Source organism: Podarcis muralis, chromosome 3, assembly GCF_964188315.1.
Source record: "Podarcis muralis chromosome 3, rPodMur119.hap1.1, whole genome shotgun sequence".
NCBI lineage: Eukaryota > Metazoa > Chordata > Lepidosauria > Squamata > Lacertidae > Podarcis > Podarcis muralis.
This window is the reverse complement of record NC_135657.1, coordinates 58,233,751-58,255,456: the sequence shown is the minus strand read 5'-3', so window position 1 is coordinate 58,255,456 and position 21,706 is coordinate 58,233,751. Positions and strand designations below refer to the sequence as shown.

At 40.1% G+C, this 21,706-nt stretch overlaps 1 protein-coding gene across 2 annotated transcripts in view; it reads right to left on the bottom strand.

Annotated features, from left to right (window-relative positions):
* Positions 1-726: 726 nt before the first annotated feature.
* The window catches only part of EPM2A (EPM2A glucan phosphatase, laforin), a 40,553-nt gene continuing 19,573 nt past the window's right edge, over positions 727-21,706 (bottom strand). The window contains exons 3-5 of one of the 2 annotated variants that reach the window (XR_013392226.1): positions 6,380-6,621; positions 1,821-3,360; positions 727-1,473 (exon numbers count right to left, since the gene is read on the bottom strand). Coding sequence is in view for 1 of the 2 variants with exons in the window: in XM_028723596.2 (XP_028579429.2) it covers positions 3,086-3,360; positions 6,380-6,621 (517 nt within the window). In the remaining variant the exon portion in view is untranslated. Of the gene's footprint in view, positions 3,361-6,379; positions 6,622-21,706 lie in introns of both variants that reach the window. The other variant, XM_028723596.2, reaches the window with a different exon arrangement.

Sequence of the window (21,706 nt, the reverse complement as noted above, 5' to 3'; positions counted from 1 at the left end):
AACTGAAAAGCAGCTCTACAGACTTCTGGGATGTGAAGATGGTCTATGATAAAATGGTGTTTTAAAAGACAAAAGCATTCGCAACACTCACAACAACAGCTACACCCACCCACATAGATACATATGCACAAACACACACAATTTCCAATATACTCAGAAACTGAGTGTGGACTATAAAGGACAGATTATTTTGCTTAAGTTTTTGCATACTTTCCATCAACAATGAATAATGGCTTCTATCCGGGGCAATATATTTGTCTAGTTGAATTATATTTATGTTTACCAGTGTGGCCGTTCGTATATTATTATCGGATTTACCCCGTGTAAGCAAATCATCTTTGTACTAAGCAAATGACGGAGGAATCTGCTGCATCAAAGGGCACTGTCACAAAATGAAATTCTGTTCTGTGGTCTCTCCAGAACAATTTTTGTGTGTGCGTGCTGGCCTAACAAACAGCAAACATGAGCCAAACTGTGAATAGATAGGGAATATAGGCTGATGCCAACTCTACAAAAATAATGGAGTATATTTGTCTATCATTGTGAGCATGTTACCTGTTTGGAAAATACACATAGCATGAATTAGCTCTAAACTGGGCTCAAATAGCACACAGAAGGCAAATGGTCATACAGAAGGAACATTAAATATACTGAAAACAATGGTAGGATAAATCATTAAAATCCAACAGTGTGATGAGAAGAACAAATGCATCATTCTAGGCTGCATAGCATGCAAAAAGCACAAATTTTATTTACCAGCAGTAATAGTGCAGTTTCAATTATTTAATGACATGTTGGCACAAAACTAAAATCAGAAATAAAACATCAGACCAGCACACAAAATAAAATAATTAAAATAAATTCCATTCCTTTCCTTACATGCAAGAGAATGGGAATGAAAAGTAAATACCGGCAGAGCAATGCATTAGTTTGCTTTTGAAGGTGACTGCAATGCTTAAATTCTATCAACACTGGAAGAAAAAGCTGAGACAGAGCAACTTACAACAGTCTTGTAATGAAGGCTCAGTATTGTTCAGTAATGAAAGCAAAGGTAATAACAGCCCAGTGTGGTTATAACCATGTTGGAGATAGGTGTGCTAAATAAATGGGGAACAAAGAATGCTGGGATGGGACTTTTCCGTTAACCAGTGTGCATGTTAGCAATGGATACTGGCGGAAAATCCTGGTATTTTAATGTATTTTGTTACTTGCGTACAAGACGAACTGAAAGGGGCACACACACAAAAGAAAGGAACAGAATGTTTCAACACACCAGTTTTTGAAGTGAAAGACAGAAAATCGAGATGGAAATGCAGAAGAACGGAATGGCAGAACAAAACATAGGGGAGAGTCATGCCATAAAATAATTTCACAATGGAACATAGGAAATTCACCAACTCCTGGTGAAAACAATGGTGGCATTAGATTCAGATGGAACTTGAGTCAAGAGAATTAGGTGTTAGCTTTCCCAAGCTGTCGTAAAACAAAAATAAATATGCAAAAGTTACATAACTTACATTTTTATTGGATGCATAGGCATAGAGTGCACTGGAAAATATGTTTAGAAACAAACAAAAGCAAAGTAGGATGCTATAGATAAGCTTGCCACTGTGCCACATATCATTTTATATGGCTTTTGGTGGAGGTGTAAGTGTGGCTCAATACTGACAGATGCAACTGTCAATTTTAGGAGCCTGCAGTGATCCATTTTCTTTTCTCTTTTACTTTTCTGTCTTTCCCTATAATTTCCTTGTATTTTTCTTTCTTTCAATCTCATCCCTTTCCTTTCTCTGATTAAGCTTTCCACACCCACTACTGACCTCACACACGAAGAGCCGTAGCCACTGTTGTTCCAATCCAGCAAATGTCATCATCAGAAAACTGTTTTGCCTTCCAGACTAGCCCTATAAGAGAATAGTGAGTGTGAGGGGTGGGATCCTGCATATGCAGGATTTGAACTATACCAAGTGGATTAGAACTTAAGCTTTAAAAGTTTATTTTTTATTTTACTTTTTACTTAATTGTTGATAAACCACATTATGCATGCTTAATACACAAAAATACAAGATAATGATCCAAACATAAATGCAAATGATCAAATAAAGATATAAAGGAGATATTCCTGAGGACCTTAAGAAATCATTTCCAACAATATTCCTGGCTTCTCTATCCTCTGGTTTTTCTTCAGATCATATAAATATATTGCTGTTAAAAATCAGTTAAAATCTAAAAACATTATACACATCATAAGATAAAGATTTGCCCATACATTAGAAACAAATATGCCAATGCAGACAAGAGTAATACCCCCACTTTTTATTTTTCTTTAAAATTTTATTTTATTACAACTTCTATTTGCCAAAGACTGTGCTAAAGGCTCCCTTTGATATGACCAAATAATCCAAACTGCCCAGGTGTGGGGGAAATGATTTTTTAGTTTGTAACAGCTTGTGTTCCGATCCATTCTGACTTCTTTCTATCCCAAGTCTTTCTCTTTTAACTCTTTGCATCATTCACCCACGCCTGATATTGTATAAGAATCTTATGTATGTGTATCCAATTGGCTAGGAAGTTTAGAGGAATTTTGCCCTGATCCAGCTAGGGGACATACATGCTTATCTTTAGCTGGATGATGGAACTAAATGCACAATCAAGTTCTAAACTTGCAGCTCCTCTCTTGGTCCAGCTGCCCGGGCTGTGTATGTGGAGTCCTGTTACAAAATCTACAGTGGTGTTGTGGAGGAAAGGAGGAAAGATGGATTTAATTCCAGCGGCTTCCCCTCCCCAAACAGCTAATCAATGTGCCAAGCAGCTAATCAATGTGATTACACCTTTTCCAACAAAGCTGCACAATCATAGCCCTGACTGCTGCACACACATTCGGCTGAATCGAAGCCATTTTGCTTAATTGTTCCAGAGAGAAAGAAAAAGCAACATATGAAAGATAAGACTCAGAAGACTTCTTCACCGTTATCACCATCATCCCACCGTTTCCTCAGGCAGTGATCCTGTTTTTGGAGCCAGTTTCACAATTCCTCAAATGCTTGGGTTTGGCAGCACTTCTAGCGACGTCCTCTTTTTCTTGCTAAGGCTTGCATGAGGAGCGAAGAGGTCCAAATTTCTGAAAGAAATCCTCCTCAGCACGCACCAGAGCTTCTTCATCGATGTAGACAGCTGCTCTCCTGGAGGCCACAAAATACTGCACTTTCCTCAAGTTCCACCCTAGCACATATTTTAACCAGCCGCAGACTGCAGCTGTGGACCTGCCAACACCTGCATTGCAATGAACGTAGACATTGTGCCCGTTCTCCAGTAGCCCGTGGAGGAGACAGACAGCCTGAGGCAACATTTGGACTCTACCTAGAATTAGAAACAGGACAACTGTCAAATGCATGACGACCCCACACTCACAAGTTAGAAACACTGGTAGTGGTTTGTGTTGTGCCTTAGTTCTAGGTATGGTCATATTTAGCTTGTGAGGATTTTCACTGGTGAAACATGATTGCTCTTTTACCTTTGTGAACTGTAATTAAATAACTGCTTTACAGTGACAGGTCAGAGACTAGCAGAAACAGCAATTGGTCAGGAGTTCTTCAGCCTGTGTGTCCTCAGTCTAATACCTATCTAGGACTCTGACCACAGTTCACATAAGATGCTTAATGCTACTGACACTAGTGATCCTTAAAGGTATAGCTGAGTGTGTCGTCTGAACCTGAGTTTGTGGGTAAGCTTTCTCTTTGCTAACCATGAGTTGTAGCCAACCTTATTTTGATGTACAGTATAGCCTTCCTGGTTATAATTCTATGTATAAGAAAACACAGGGTATGAAGGGCTAAAAGTAAAGTCTAAGTCAGACAAAAGACACAGGTAAAGAAAGAGAAACAGAGACCTCAAAAACTGATTATATATAATGAATGTGTTCACCCCAATGCAGAGGCAGTGTTTTGCCTACACAAACAGGTTTTGGTATGCAGCTGTACTGCTGTGGGATATGATAGGTCACTGTGTGCAGGAACAAGCATCCAGCAACTGCCCATCTGTATTTTGCCCCCATATTTTGCCAATGCTGCTCCATAATCAAATACTTTCTTGTTTTCCATACTTCCACTTAACATATAATGCAACGGTCTTCTAAGAAGGCTGTAAGTAGAGAGATTTTCTCATTCCCTTTGTCCTGTTTTCCAGGGTGATCCTTTAATAAAAGATTCAGCCCAACTAATAAGGATGGAGAAATCTAATTCCCTCTGCCAACGAGAAAATGGGAAGAAAAATGTAAAGTAAGGAAGAGGGCAAAAAACCTTTATAGCACCCACTCCTTGAAATGGCCAGTGTAACTTGACACTGCCCTTTGGCAACTGCCTGGAGGTTGGTTCTAATGATGTGGAGAAGACCAAACTGTTCCTTTTGAATTGGGAAAATAATGTGTTCACAAGAGGTAATAATGGACTACTTTTTGTTGTGACTGTAACTCAAGAACATATGAAAACTGCACATACTAAAAAAAAAAAAAATGGCAATAACCAGACTTTATACATTGAAGTCATTTCATAAAGGCCACCACCCACTCTAGGTGGCTTTTACCTGAAGTGGAGGGATGAGGGTGTGTGGGTGGGATTAGGGTTGATGACTCTTCATTCCCTTTTGCCTTCTTGCTTCTCTTACAAGAGTGACTACTACCTTGTGCACTTCAACTATCCCAAGCACTCAGATTACCAATAAATATTAAAAATTGCCTTACATCCCAACTATGATCTCCAACATGACATTTTGTTAAGGGTGCTGGAAATTGTAGATCTGAGAGGTACTCTACAGCTCCCATGATTCTTTTTTTTGGGGGGGGGGTGCTTTAAATTGGCTTTAGATGGTTTTCATGCAGTTTTAATCTCCAGGTAAGAGCTGGCCTTTTTCAGGGCAAGTCTGGGCCACTTTGAATTTGAAGCGATCCTCCTGCTAGGTTTCTTTCTTTTGTTGGCTCTTGTTCTTTTGCTTACTGCTGGCTAATTTAATTTTATTAATTCTTGCTATTAAGTTGTAGTTGTAGTTACTGTTTTCATTGTGTATTTTTTCATCTTTCGTCGCTAGGCACTTCGCAAGTCCTTTTGGTTCAAAAAGGCAGGGCACAAATATTGTAATAGGTAGTAAATAAATTTAAAAAATGTTCAAGCACTGTGACTTGGAACAACACAAACATGAAGACCATTATGGAAGTATATTGATTTTGCCTAGAAGCTATTCCTGGAACATTAAAAACAAAAGTGTAATTGTCTTCATCACAAAGTAATTTGAAATTCATGAGGGGTAGCGATCTAGTGTGTTGCATCAGAAGCATCAGATTTTTGGGACATGAACTTTTGTGGGGAGCAGCATACTTCCGATGCATTAAAGTCACTCTGAGTGACCAGTATCAATGTGATTCTTTGACTTTTTGGGCACATCTAGTTCCTGGGACAAAGGGTAATATTTGAAGTGAGTAGGGATGGGTGAATATTTCCGTTTCAGTTTCTCTGGTACTTATTTTTCTAATTTTAAGTTCAGGTTTCCACATTCCCGCATCAACTTGCAAACCTTTTTTTAAAAAAGAAATCATCCTGAAAACTCACCAGCATTGTAGTGTGACTTTCTCCTAATATACACATTTTTGCATGCATTTTTGCAAAGCAATTTCCCCTAACATAATGCATTTTGGAATATTATTTTCCACTGATATATTACTCTAATATATACATTCTTGTACACATTACTTGGCTGGAAAACTTTATTGCAAAATTTAGAGAAGTATAAATTTTGAAGGGTGGCTCTGTTTTGCTTCATATTAGATAAATTTGCATTAAATGTGAAATGAATACTTTCCCCTTCCACATCCCTAGATGGGAGAAAGTGTGTGCTACCTTTGAGATCAATCGTGATGGTGTACTTGTTTATATATGTGGGGAAACTTCAGATTATGAAATAAATCCCTGTATATTTTGAGTACTACTGATAAAAGCAACTTTTAATTTATTGGGTATATATGATTGCTTATCTTCATTATCATCATCTTATTATTAATCTCAGTAATAAGGATAGAGCTTTCTTTCAGGTACTGTTGAACATCAAGTGTATTCAGCGTATTTCGAGATTGCTCAATGCAGTTAAGAGCAAGCACAATTTAAACAAGTTTTTTATATATGAGAGCTGCTTGCTAAATCCATAGAACACTCTGATCTCTATCTCTGGGCATATGGTGTGCCATGGCAGCAAATTGCCTGGAAGATAACAGCAAGTAATTTGTGAAGCCGTGTGAAAGCTGATGCTAACCTTTCACACAATGCATATCTTTTCCTGAATGTTTTTCTTCTTCTTCAAGTTATTCTAACTCATGGCAGAATGTGAATATTACCTTCAGTACTCATGTCTGGTGTTGGCATCCAGACATAAGCAAGGCCTTCTTCTTTATACAGCTTCATGAGAACTTCTGGACTCATAGGTTCAGGATAGCGATTACATCCCCAGGAATTCTGAACAACGTCCCATTCAGTCTGGAAGTTCATTACAGCTGTAATGCCCAACTCTCGTTTTAGCTTTACGGTCACATGCTCCACTTGACGAGGGCAACTTCCTAACCATATATTTGGCAAAATTCTGTAAAAAAAACCAAAAAACTTTCTATAAACCAGTAACATGATATAAATACATAGGAAGGACATGATGGGTTTATGGCTGCAATAGCAGGACACCTATGCCGCCTGTCCTATGTACAGCTGGAGTGGCTAACCACTTTTGGCTCAAGATCTGCACTGACAGCCAGCCAAAGTATGAATGGCTGAAGTGTGCATGGCCCACACGGTCACTTGCTGGGCAGAGAAGGAATGGCAGAGACCGCCTCCCCAACCTGACCCTCCCAGTTCAGAAATACAACAGGGGTTTGAGGGAGGCCACAGCTCAGAAGCAGATGAGTGGAAAAGCTGGGAAATAATGGGAGAGGAGGAGGAAGAGGAAGCACCAGGAGGGCAACAGTTGACAGACACAGTGTCTTTAGAAAGCATTCCAGACCCCCCCCCCCAGAACCTGGAGAGCCTTGAAAGTAGGAGAGCAAAGGGCTCAGAAGCAAAGGGCCACCCATAGGGGAGATGATAACGAATGAGGAAGTGGGAGAAAAAGGGGGCGGAGAGTCACTCGAGACAAGACCATTATTCTAAGAGGCTGCATCCCAAGCCTTTCTCTGTCAATGTTGAATAAAAAAGCAGGTGGTAAGAACTTTTCCTTGTCTTATCCGTTCCCGGCAACCTGCCGTAGGAGTTGTTTCCTCTGCCGCCTGACACTTGCACACATGCTCATTACATGCTCATACAGATATTCACTCAGGCTGGCAGACTCGTACACACATTCAGGCAGGTAGACACACACATTGAGACAGTGCTTGTGGGGAAACGGAGGCCGTTGCTCTCCACAGACATCTCACCGGTGTGGTATGTCAAATTCTGCCTGAACAGAGTTTGGAATGGGGTAACTTACACCAGCATGCCTTATGACAGTGGAATTGACCCCAGCTTTTTACAGTTAGGATTGCTCTGTGAGTCTGCAATAGGATTAGTTTGGATATTATAAAGCAGGATACAGTGTCCCATTGATGATCATTTGTGCTTCATTAACACTAACAGTATTCTAGCAGCCATTCATTCAGAAGGAAAACAGTGTTCTTGACATCAAGAGCTAACAGCTTTAGAAACTCTCAAAGAAAGTCTTTCTACATTTGCAGCAGAAAAGCCTTTTATATGGATAATTGATGTGAGCACTACAATATGACATACTTGTTAAACAAGCACGCTGTCATGAGGACTGCCAGCATAAGTTATAATAGCAATTTTTACCATTCTGTTTTTACAAAATCTGCCTTAAAGAGTTGGTTCATTTGACTGTGCTTTAATGAGAGAAGTTTAATTCCTCCATTAAATTTATCTCTCTAGAATGTGTGGGCTCTGCTTCCACATAGTAGAAACAAACATATTAAATACTGAATATTCTCCCTCTATAAGGTAAAGCCTCTATTAATAGCAAAACAGACTGTGCTCAGTTGAAATACTGATTATACCAACCCAGTATCAGGACAACTGTAGCTCAAGTAATAAATCAATCAAATAACTGGTGGAAGTTATGAAACATGCTATTGTTTGCGATGTTTGTTGTTGTTTTAAGCCTTCAGTAAGACCTTCCTTTTACATATAAATCATTGGGGTCAACAATACCTCACTACATTATTTACTTGTTTTTACATTGCCTCACACTTTTCCTCCCAAAGAGCTCAAAGTGGCATAAACAATTCTCCCCCTATTTGTTTATTTTATATTGAAATGTAAAATCAAGCATAGAAGAAAACCATCACATAAAACAGATGGAAAATATTGAAGCAGAGACAAAGAGGGACCATAGATTTCAGTAATACATTCCAGACTTTTGATACAATAGAAATTATAACATATATATATATATACACCATTGATATGGTTAACCCTTATATTCCAAGGAGATGAGCTTCATTTTCAGTTAACTTTAGTTTGTAAAGCTCTGCACATCTTCCTGTTTTACTATATTATCCACAGCCATTTATAGATGGGGGTAGGGTGCAATTGGTTATGTTCTGCATTATTAACGTAAACAATAAAATCTTATCAAATAGAAAGAAAATTGACCTTACCTGTTTGTCTCATGGTTCTTAGTTTATATGATCATTTTTAAAGGGCTGATTCCCTACATTTGTGTACCAAGAAGAAATATCTGTTCTGGCTAGATTCCTCCAAAATCAGGCTGTTTGGCTCCCCCTCCCAGTGTGGTGTAGTGGTTAAGAGCGGTAGACTCCTAATCTGGGGAACCGGGTTCGCGTCTCTGCTCCTCCACATGCAGCTGCTGGGTGACCTTGGGCCAGTCACACTTCTTTGAAGTCTCTCAGCCCCACTCACCTCACAGAGTGTTTGTTGTGGGGGAGGAAGGAAAAGGAGATTGTTAGCCACTTTGAGACTCCTGAAGGGGAGTGAAAGGCGGGATATCAAATCCAAACTCTTCTTCTTATTGTCACAGCAACCCTGTGAAGTAGGTTAGGCTGAGAGACAATGACTGTCCCATGGTCATCTAGAGAACTTCATGGCTGAGTGGGGATTTGATCCCTGGTCTCCCAGATCCAAGTCCAACACTCTAACCACTACAGTATGATCTCTATAATGTACAAACCGCTACACAAATGGTATGGGGGGGGGTCTAACTGACCTCAGAGTTTTTTAATCACAAAAAGTGTTTTCAAAACTTCTTTTGCCATCAATTTGTATTTTAATTAATTTTTAGAATGTATTTATAATGTTGTACTGTTTTAGTGTTGTTAGCCGCCCTGAGCCCGGCTTCGGCTGGGGAGGGCGGGATATAAATAAAATTTATTATTATTATTATTATTATTATTATTATTTGATTGAAAGTTGGCATTACGTCTGGCAACCTGGTGAAGTGAGGGTGCAGGCTACTTACAAACATTTGTAGATTTGACTGGGGTCTCAGTGACCTCCCCCACCAAAAGCTGAATTAGTAGGTTTTGTACAAATTAATGGGTGGGGAGGTTCACAAGGAACGTTCTAATTTTGGGAAAAAAACATTTAAACAATTCAGGTTTGTAAAGGTTTTATAAACCTGTGGGATACCATATGTTCATTTTTTCCCCTCAGTATTGTTGAGGAATGTGGTAGAGTTGACCTCAAATGCCATAATAGTAAAAACATTGGTGTATGTGTGCCTCATGGCAATTTTCACCTCAGCACGGCTGAGATCTACCCAGAACATGGAGTTGTGAAAGAGTGACACAAATGTTTATTTTTTCAGTGCTGTTGGGGTGTATTTGACCACACTTGCTGATGGAGAATTAAATTGTATATTTTAACCAGGGGGCCATGGAAAACCAACATTCATATGATGTATAATCCTTGTTCATTATTTTCTTGTTTCTAGAAGTGTAGATCCCAAATCAAGCAGAAGAAATAAAGGCATTTTCACCCTTGTGGCATCTGTTCCTGTTCCCTGAGCCTCATGTGAAATCCCAAAACTGACATGGGAACAAGCTTCATGCACCAGACATTTAAAATTAAGTTCAGATCCTATCTATAGTCCATTTGGTCATCTTAAATCTACAGTGTCACAATGGCTCCCGACAACTTGGCTTTCTCTTATGTGTTCTTGAGAAGCTGTTTGAGTTGCAACTATCATTTTCTATAGTCGACAAAGTAACAGGGCAATGCAAAGCTTATCCTTGAGTTAGAATCAGAACACTAAGGAGCAGTATATCCATTATAGAGACGAGGAAAAGAAAAACAAACTGTGAATGACTCACACTTCTAATTTCCCTCCTTGCGGTATAACACGAGCAGTGGGACTTAGGGATTTATCCTCTGATAAGATTCACAAGCCCCAAATAACTACTGGAGCTTAGAGCTCTCACAGTGAATGAGATCTTCAAGTCCCACTATCCATATAATAGGGGACGTGAGGAAGTGTGTGGGGCAAAGAAGCACAAATAGTTGGTGTTCTTTTCCACCTCTGTATAATACAGAAGTCAGTTCTGTCAAATGTGGACAGGACAAGAGGCCTACAAAAACGAGTCATGCATATCAGAGCAAGTCAGGCCAACAGAGAGTAAAGGATGGTAAAACTGGACCTGAAGTGCAGCTGAGAATATTATCTACCCACTGTGACTCATGCCTCCTCTTATATTGATTGAAAATGGTCAAAGAAGCCTGCCCCAAAGCCCGTGATACCCCTAGGAGATAGAAGGGTAAGTAGCCATTTGATCCTGAGTACCCATGAAGACTATTTTACAAGGTGACGCAAAGAGGTGGAGGGAACGTTCTTTCATATGTAGTGGACTTGTAAAAGGGTAAAAGAGTATTGGGAAATGATCCATAATGAATTGGAAAAAAGTACTTGAAAGTACTTCCCCCACAAAACCAGAATCCTTTCTGTTGGGGATAATTCAGACTGAAATTCCCAGGTGTCAAAAAAAAGGTTATTTATGTATGCTACTACTGCGGCCCGTGTTTTGTTAGCCCAAAAACTGAAAACAAGCGAGGTCCCAACAAAAGAAGAATGGCAACTTAAGTTGACAGAATACAGTGGTACCTCGGGTTAAGAATTTAATTCGTTCTGGAGGTCCGTTCTTAACCTGAAACTGTTCTTAACCTGAGGTACCACTTTAGCTAATGGGGCCTCCTGCTGCCACTGCGCCATTTCTGTTCTCATCCTGAAGCAAAGTTCTTAACCCAAGGTACTACTTCCGGGTTAGCGGAGTCTGTAACCTGAAGTGTCTGTAATCTGAAACGTCTGTAACCCGAGGTACCACTATATGCACAACTCGCAGACTTAACATATAGAATAAGAGAACAAGAAGAGCATACGTTTAAAGAAGATTGGAAAATGTTTACTGAACACATGGGAAATAATTGTGTACAGCTGAAAACTCTAGCAGCATTGATAAATTCAACAGTGTAAACGAATTTTGATGGATGCAACAATGGAATGGTATAGTTTTTGTAAAATATGCAGGGATTTATGATATGTAAAATGAACCATGGAAAGAGAAGGGAAGTCATTGATATCTTAAGAATGTAACATGAGTATTTTAAATTGTAAAACAGAAAACTTAATAAAATTATATACAAAAAAAACCACACACTATCTTACAAGGATTTCCACTGACCTGGCATTCTCATGTAAGGACTTGACAGCAAATTCTTCAGCATGAATCTAGACTCATTTTTTCTAGATTTTTCTCTAATCTTGGGTTTTTGTGTATGTTGTATGGGGAGGTTGATAAAAAACCAGTATGGAGGAGGATATCTCTTCCCCTCAAGACTAAGGAGTAGGCCAGGTTCTGGAAGTCTGTGGCAATTTCAAAATTGAGCCAAAAAGAGCAGAGGAAACATGGGGTCCTGGGAAGTCACTTTTACAGAGTGTTTCTTCTGTCAGAAGATTTTAATTAGTTTAAAAATGCCAAAGCACCAAATGCCCTTCCCACCTTTGTAGATTCTTAATTAAATTTGACAATTCACTCTAGATATAGCTGAAGCCACACATTCTTTTCATTTAATCAATACACACGTGAATCATCTTCTCACCCACAGAGATGTTGTGAGCCTAGAGCTGTAAAAGATCTTTGCTGTTTTGACACTATTCTGCACTGCACACAGCCACTCTGAAGCACTAAAAAATCAGCAGCCTCATAAAACTTGCTTCTAGTCTCCTGAGCAACCCATCCCTGTCCAGAAGCCTTGTAAAAAGCAGCCCCATGTAAGCAGCCTTTAAGTGATGCATTTAACTTGCTTGCATCTATAATGAGGCACTATGTGGCCATCACCTATGGTTAAAAGCTAAACGCTTGCCAGAATTAAGCTACTTTGCAGAAGGAATTGGTAATAAAGTCACTCACCAGCCATTAAAGTTGTTTATACTGCTGATTTTGATTAGATGAAAGCCAGTGCATTCTTTTCAAAAGCACAGCAATGAAGTCCTACTTAAACTCTGCTAAGTTGTCAAGAGAAACAGTTCACTCTACTTGACCAGTCATGTGCTGACTCAATCTCTTTGAAAGCCGCTTCACACTCTACATGGCAGATGCTCTTCCAGAGGGTTTGGCACATGTCCAAAGGGTGAACTTTACCAGTCTGATCATATGCAGCATCAGGTATGCCTGAATCCATTGATTTGAATGGGCAGCATCTAACACTGCCTAGGATTTGGCTATGTTACATTGGAACATAGCTTATTAATGCACAATGGGAGCAATGACTAATTTTGGATTCCTGATCCATGCACTCTTTTTTTTAGATTCTCATTTTCCTTTCCGAGCTTCTGCTGCTCACTGGTACATAGTGCTCTGCCCCTTGCAGCGTTGAGCTCTCTGAAGGGAAAGAAGAGTGGTCCGGCACATTTGTTCAAAGGCGGAATTGAAAGAGGTGAGATAAAATCAGGTCCAAATTCCAAAGGGCAGTCCAGGCAGGTCAGAGGGAGAAGTAGGCAGCAGTGGGGCAAGGAGCAAAGAGAAACTTGCAGGATTTGGGAGCAAGCAGGAAAAGGCAAGGTCAAAGTGATCAAGTCTACATTTGATAAAAGCATACTTCATTTTATGTGGTATGGGATAGGAAAAGATAGTGACTAATCATAGAGAAGAGGAGTAAACCAAGATAAAGAAATGGTAAGGCCAGGCCTTGGATCCCAGCAAACTTATGGATTTCAACAAGAGAAGCAACCATTCTGCTGGCTGGAAGGCACATGATTCACTATTCACTAATGAGCATGTTATTCAAAATGGAAAGTCTCCATTTGCTTATCACCTGTTCTTAATTTATTTGTATACAAGCTTTTTGTTGAAAAGAAAATCTAGCTTTTACCTTTGTGTATGGTGCCATTTAGCTTCATACTTCTGTGCCACTACGGTGGTGCCTCGCAAGACGAAATTAATCCGTTCCGCGAGTCTCTTCGTCTTGCGGTTTTTTCGTCTTGCGAAGCACGGCTATTAGCGGCTTAGCAGCTTAGCAGCTATTAACGGCTTAGCGGCTATTAATGACTTAGCGGCTTAAAGAAAAAGGAAACAAACTCGCAAGAACTTGCAAGATGTTTCGTCTTGCAAAGCAAGCCCATAGGGAAATTCGTCTTGCGGAACGACTCAAAAAACGGAAAACCCTTTCGTCTAGCGAGTTTTTCGTCTTGCGAGGCATTCTTCTTGCGGGGCACCACTGTACATCACAAGCGTTTTGTACACAATTATAGTAGCTCATTAGCTATAAAGACAGCTAAGACTAAGATACCTATTTTGTTTTTTCTGTTACTCTTTGGAATTACCCACTGCCTTGCGGGATATCTTCGGGAGAAGAAAATGCTAAGGAGTAAATCCTATATAAATCCAGAATGGAGTCCCTAAGACAGTTGGATGGTGCCTTGCATGCCTTCTTCTGGCAACTCCTACAGCCAAGCTGATGCCAATTGTATTGCTCTGCTTTCCTTTGGACTACACCAGCAGGGCTGAGGGGAGAGTGCTGTCATCTGGGCAGCCCAGGACAGCCATACAAACCCCCAGGCTTGCGCCCTAGAGAGCTCACTTTGGTAAAACAACTTGGGAAGCTCATTTTTCATCTAAACTGTATAATTAGGGACACTTCCGGAGGCGGCGCGAAACCGTGATGGCGGACCTCTTCGAGTTCTGAAGAGGGGCACCGCAGAAAAGGGTTGTTTCGCTACGGCGCAGCGGCAACCCATCAAGATAAACCACGGACAGAGTGAGTTCGTGGCCGTGGGACTCGGCGGGCACCTGGAGCGACCCCAAATTCGCAGAAGGGACCCCGTAAGGGGCTCCGGAGTGAAGGAGGGGGAGCGGTGCTGTGAGTTCATCGCTCTTTCTGCGGAGGCGAAGCCGCGCGGCTGTCACGGATGAGCGCTGACCTTTCTTCCAAAAATACCAGCCTGAAACAGCAAACCCGTGAGTAAGGATTTAAGATTTGCTAAAATAATTTGAAGAAATTTGGCTGAAACCGGGAGACGAGAAAGAGGAAGTCCGTCTTCCGGCACTGCTTTCAAGATCAAAGCAGACGGTTCAAAGAGCGGAAAGCGCTGTGAACAGGGAAGCCTTAAGGCTTTAAAGTGGGACTTTCGTGCACATTTGAATTCTATCTTTAAAGAAAAAATACAGCTAAAAATACAGCTAAAAATATAGCTTTAAAACTGACTTGGAGCGGTCTCCCAAGGGGTGAGGGAAGACTCTAACCCCAAATCTTCGGGTGGCCGGGTGAAGTTGCTTAACTACGGAACTGTAACAAACTTCCAGATACTTTTGTAACTGAAGTGCAACTTTTGAGCTTACTTAGCTTGAGTGGATACAATTGCAGGCACCTTGTTGGAACTTTGTTAAATGTTTTAAAGTGCTCTGCAGGACTTTCTTCTTAGTGTTTTGGAACTAACTTGTTTTTAAAATTGTCTTCAAAAACGGAACAAAAGGGACTTTAATGGCGGAAAAGTTACCTTCTTCTTACTAAATTTTGGTGGCACTCCCCCTAGAGGATATTGGGATAACAAAGGCCTGGGAAAAGTTTTTTCTGTTTACCTTCTCTCTCCAGACTGTTTTTAAATTTGGGCTTGTCTTTCCCATGGGATTACAACATTTGACCTTGAACATTGACTGATGAGTGGCACAGGAAAGACAAGAGCAGCCAAAGCTAAGGAAGCTAAGGAAAAAGAAAAAGCGAAAAAGCAGGCACAGCTCTTGCAAACAACTTTAACTCAGGGACGCAGACTATCAGTCCCAGCTGTGCTTGCAATACAAAAAGTAGAAAGTGAAAAGCCTGAAAAATCTGAGGAGGAAGATATGGCATCAGGAGGATCAGAGGCAGTACTGAAACAAGTCTTGGAACAATTGTCAGCATTAAACCAAAAAATTGATAACCAATCAATAAAAATTGACCAAGCTACATCCTCGATCCAAAAACTGACAGACCAGGTTTCCCAACATACCCAAGCAATTGAAAAATTGCAAGGAGCAACAGAAGAGAATCGTAAATTGGCAGGGGAAGCCGTTCAAATTGCAACAGCAGCTAAAAAAGAGGTTGAGGAAGTCAAAGCAGAAGTCAAGCCTCTGCACAAACAGATAGGGGACCAACAAACCTACCTCTCTTTGGTGGAATTGAAAAATCGCCAGACTAACCTTAGGCTGAGGGCGGTGCCAGAAATCGAACAAGAAGATTTGATTGGATTTTTGACAACAGAGTTCTCAAAGTTTTGGGGCCTAAAAGAAGACAGTGATTTTAAAATAGTATCGGCTTTTCGATTGGGAAGATTGGTAAGAAAAGACAGATCAAGAGACTGCTTAATAGCTTTGAGATCAAGAGAAGAGAGAGACAAAATATTAGGCCTATACTTTAATAACTCAATTGAGATACAAGAGAAAAGGGTGGAAATTTACCGAGACATCCCTAAACAACTACTGGATTTGAGAGCCACCTATTCAGAATTGGCCAAGCTGTTGAGACTCAACACAATTCCTTACAGGTGGGAGTTTCCACAAGGACTATCATTTACTTACAAACAGAAGAAGGTTAAAATAAGAACGCCAGAGGACCTACAAAAGTTCCAGCACGACCACGGAGAAGATCTCCAAAAAGAAGCAGCAGCCCATTGGCCTCTACCTAAACCAGGACCCATTCTGCCAGCAGGCGGAGGGACGCCTATACCCTCGGAACCAGAGGAAAAAGAAGACACACCGCTCTAGGTGTAACAGAATAGCTCAGGATGTCTCTGCAGCTACTTAGTTGGAATATAAATGGCGGAAATTCCCCGGAGAAAAGAAGGAGGCTATTTCATATATTGAAGAAAGAGCAATTGGACATTATTTGTTTACAAGAAACCCATGTAACCAGGCTCCACAGGAAAGTTTTGGTTAACAAAAGACTAGGCCAAGAGTTTATCTCTTCAGATAAGGTGAAGAAAAGAGGAGTGGTGATCTACGCTAAGGAGAGCCTGACACCTAAATTTCTATTTAAAGATGAACATGGAAGAATTTTGGCAATTGAAATTCAGACCCAAGGAGAAAAAATATTGTTATTAGGAATTTATGCTCCAAATGACGGGAAATCGGAATTCTTCAAGAAGCTGCATGAGACTTTGCTGGACTATCTGGACTATGCTAACATCATAATGATGGGAGACATGAATGGAGTGGTGTCTACACATATGGATAAGTCTTACAACCAAAATCTAACATCAGACGGCAGACTGCCTAAAACTTTTTTTGAAATGACTGACAATCTGGATTTGATTGATATATGGAGGACAAAGAACCCCCTAGGTAAAGAAGGCACTTTCTTCTCTGAGGCCCACCTGTCCTGGTCGAGGATCGACCAAATCTGGACCTCCAGGGGGCTGGCACCCAAGACCAAAAAGGTGGAAATCTGCCCAAAAACATGCTCCGACCACAACGCCTTGAAAATAGAACTCAGATTAACTCAACCCGGTTCCTTCAGATGGAGAATGAATGACACACTACTAAGAGATCAAGAGATTGTGAAAAAGGCCCAAAAAACACTAAAGGACTACTTTGAGATAAATCTGAACACTACAGTAGAAAAAAGAACAATCTGGGACGCAAGCAAAGCTGTTATGAGAGGGTTTCTGATACAACAGAATACAATTAAAAAGAAGCTCTGGAATGGAAAGAAAGATAAAATATTGGAGAAAATACATCAAGGAGAGGAAAAATTGAGAACCAAACCAAAGTCAAAGGAGTTGCTGAGAGAAATTAAATTCCATCAAGCAGAATATTCAAAATTGATTAACCAGGAGATTGAATGGAAAATAAAACAGATGAAGCAAAGATCTTTTGAATCAGCAAACAAATGTGGAAAGCTGCTAGCCTGGCAGCTGAAAAAAAGACAAAAGTTAAATACGATAACAAATCTAGAGATTGAAGGAAGGATGGTACAGAAACCAGAAGAAATTAGGAAGTGCTTCCACAGATATTTCAAAGAACTTTATACACAGGGGCCTCAGAAAGAATCTGAGATAGATCAATTTTTAAAGATAAATGGACTATCAAAAATAACTCAAGATAAAAGATCAATCTTGAACTCTACAATAACTACTCAGGAAATTGAAGGTGCCATTCAGACCATGCAACTAGGCAAATCTCCAGGCCCGGACGGGCTTACCTCCAAATACTACAAGACTTTGAAGGATTATTTGATACAACCTTTGTTGGAGGTATGTAACCAGATTTTGGATGGGAAGAGGGCACCAGAAACGTGGAAAGAAGCCTTCATCACATTGATACCTAAGACAGAATCTGAAAAGACTCAGCTCAAGAACTACCGCCCCATCTCACTCCTGAATGTGGATTACAAAATTTTTGCAGACATTTTGGCAAGTAGACTTAAAAAAGTTTTAAATGAAGTAATTCACAAAGACCAAGCAGGCTTTCTCCCTGGTAGACATTTATATGAGAATACCAGAAACATCATTGATATTTTGGAACTTTTACAAACCAACATGAACACAAGGGCGGTGTTAATTTTTATTGATGCGGAGAAAGCATTTGACAATATATCTTGGAGGTTCATGAAGAAAAACTTGGAAGGGATGGGAGTGGGGCGGGGGTTTGAAAATGGGTTACGAGCAATTTATTCAGAGCAAAAGGCTAAATTAATAGTGAACAATGTGGTGACGGAGGAGTTTAAAATTGAAAAAGGGACACGACAAGGGTGCCCTCTATCCCCTCTTTTATTCATTTCAGTCCTGGAGGTGCTATTGAATATGATAAGGAAGGACCGGTTGGTACAAGGGATAGAGGTCGGAGTGAAACAATATAAATTGAAAGCTTTTGCAGATGATCTAGTTTTGACATTGCAGGAGCCAGAATCCAGTACAAAAAGAGCTCTTGAACTTATATCTGAGTTTGGTCGGGTGGCGGGATTTAAGTTGAACAAACAAAAAACCAAGGTTTTGACCAAGAATTTGACACCTACAGAAACAGAGGGGTTTCAGAGAGAAACAGAACTGAATGTGGTAAAAAAAGTGAAGTACCTAGGGATCTATTTGTCTTCCAAAAATTTGAATTTATTTAAGGACAACTATGAAAAATGTTGGTCGGAAGTTAAGAAGGATTTAGAAATTTGGTCAAGATTGAAACTTTCCTTGTTGGGAAGGATTGCAGCAATAAAAATGAATGTGTTGCCGAAAATGTTATTTTTGTTTCAAACCCTACAGATCGTGGACAGAGTGGAATGTTTTGGAAAATGGCAGAAGGATATATCTAGGTTTGTCTGGCAGGGCAAAAAGCCCCGAATAAAGTATAAAATATTAACAGACTCAAAAGAAAGAGGGGGGTTTGCCCTGCCGGATCTGAGGTTGTATTATGAAGCTGCAGCCTTCTGCTGGTTGAAAGATTGGTTTTTGCTAGAAAACACCGATGTCCTAGATCTGGAAGGTTTTGATAATGCTTTTGGCTGGCACGCATACCTATGGTATGACAAGGTTAAAGTTCACAAATTGTTTAAAAGCCATATTGTCAGAAAAGCAATTTTTACAGTCTGGACGAAATATAAAGACTTATTAGAGAGTAAAACACCGAGGTGGCTGTCACCGGTGGAGGCCAAGGCTCAAAAAAGACCCAATATGGAGGCCTACTGGCCGAAATATTGGGAATTAATTGAAAAAATTGAAGACAGTTGGAAGTTGCAGAGCCAGGATAAACTAAAAAACAAGGTGCGAGATTGGTTACATTATGCTCAAATGCAAGAGGTTTTTAAAATGGATAAAAAAGTTGGTTTCCAGGAGGAGAAATCGAAACTAGAGACAGAATTGTTAGAACCAAAGACCAAGATTCTATCTAGAATGTATAACTTGCTGCTTATGTGGAACGCACAGGACGAGTTAGTTAAATCTGCTATGATAAAATGGGCACAGGATGTTGGACATAATATTATGTTCGAAGACTGGGAGAGGTTATGGAACACCGGAATAAAATTCACGGCATGTAGTGCCTTGAAGGAAAACATTATGAAAATGATATACCGGTGGTACATGACCCCAGTCAAGTTAGCTAAGATACATCACCTGTCTGACAATAAATGTTGGAAGTGTAAGGAAGCAGAGGGGACTTTCTTCCATCTCTGGTGGACCTGCCCAAAAGTGAAGACCTTCTGGGAAATGATTTATAATGAATTGAAAAAGGTATTTAGGTATACCTTTCCCAAGAAACCAGAGGCCTTCCTGCTGGGCATGGTAGACCAGAAAATGCCAAAGAAAGACAGAAACTTGTTTATGTATGCTAGCACAGCAGCAAGAATACTCATTGCTAAGAGCTGGAAGACACAAGATTTGCCCACGCTGGAGGAATGGCAGAAGCAGTTGATGGACTACATGGAGATAGCTGAACTGACCGGCAGAATCCGAGATCTGGATAAAGAAACAATTGAGGAGGACTGGAAAAAATTTAAAGACTATTTGCAAAAATACTACAAGCTGTATGAATCTTAAGATAGTGCATGATTAGGAAAAGTTATGCTTTAGCAATCATGATTAAGTAAATTGTAAAATAAGTGATAAAAGAGAAAAGGAGACAATTTGAATCGAACATGTTATGTTTATTTTAAAGGTATTGAAACTGAGATACAATATATTGAATCTGGCTACATAACATTTGAAAGTTACTATAAGGCATGAAATAAGGTAACAAAATGCTGACATTGTTAACCTAAAGAACGCAGAATCGGAAGGGGTGGGGAAGTCCAAGTTGTTTTTGTTTGTTTTTGTTGTCAAAAAAAGGGAAAATTTGTTTCTTGCAATTATGTTATTTGTTTGTAACCTATAAAACTACGGAAAGAAACGCAATAAAAAATTTATAAAAAAAAAATAAACTGTATAATTAGGAGGAGCAGAATTTTGTATTTATAATTTCTTTCTTATTTGCTACTGAAGCTGTACATTTTAAGACAATTCTACTCCAGGGCTTTTATATGGCAGAAATGAAATAGACTACAATACATTTTCTATGTTCATTTCCCTCTTTTTTATTATTTGTGGCACACTGGTGAAAAGTAATTAAGCACTGGCAAATTTTCTTCTTAGATGTTATTAGTCTACTTATCTGAGATCCTCACAAGGGAACAGACTTGGCAACTAAAAGGAGGCAGGCACCTTTTTATCACTGTTTAACACCACATTATATAGTGATATACAACATGTTTGAAACCATGGAATAATAAGTGTTATGCCACCTGCTTATGAAACTATTCATGCTGAATTTAAGAGTCTGGTTTTCTTACATACAAGGTGAATAGTGCATTATATTTGCTACAACAGGCAGAAAAATTATTAAGCTGTCCGCCAAGACCCTTAGCAATTGCCAGGTAGCCCATGGAAGGGAGTTTAGAAAATCCCAGAAGGAGCAGCATGAGTGATAATGGGTAGTTAATTAATTGGTCCATTCATTATAATAAAAGGACAATTCACTGATTGAATCCTGTCATTGTTCATTCAGGGATGGGGAACTTGTGGTCCTCCAGTTGTTGTTGGACTCCAATTTCATTAGCCACAGCCCGCATGGCAAATGGTCTGGAATGATGGAGGTGTGATCTAAAAACACCTGGAGGGCCACAGGTTCCTTATTCCTTATATACACTAAAGTACAATCCTATACCCACTTACCTAGAAGTAAGGCTCGCTGAGCTCAATGAGACTTACTTCTGATATGTAGAAGATTGTGCTGCATAAGTCAGCTTGCTTCAGTTACAGGAAGGGGGGTGGGAATCCCCAACATCAAGAACTGATTTGCAGAGTAGTTTAAACCACTGAGCCTCTTGGGTTTGCAGATTGGAAGGTCAGCGGTTTGAATCCCTGTGATGGGGTGAGCTCCTGTTGCTCATTCCCAGCTCCTGCCAACCTAGCAGTTCGAAAGCACACCCCCACCCCCCAAGTGCAAGTAGATAAATAGGTATCACTCTGCCGGGAAGGTAAATGGTGTTTCCGTGCACTGCCCTGGTTTCGGTGTTCCGTTGCACCAGAAGCAGCTTAGTCATGCTGGCCACATGACCTGGAAAAACTGTCTGCAGACAAACGCCAGCTCCCTTGGCCTGTAAAGTGAGATGAGCGCCGCAACCCCAGAGTCGTCTGCAACTGGACATAACTGTCAGGGGTCCTTTACCTTTACCTTTTTATA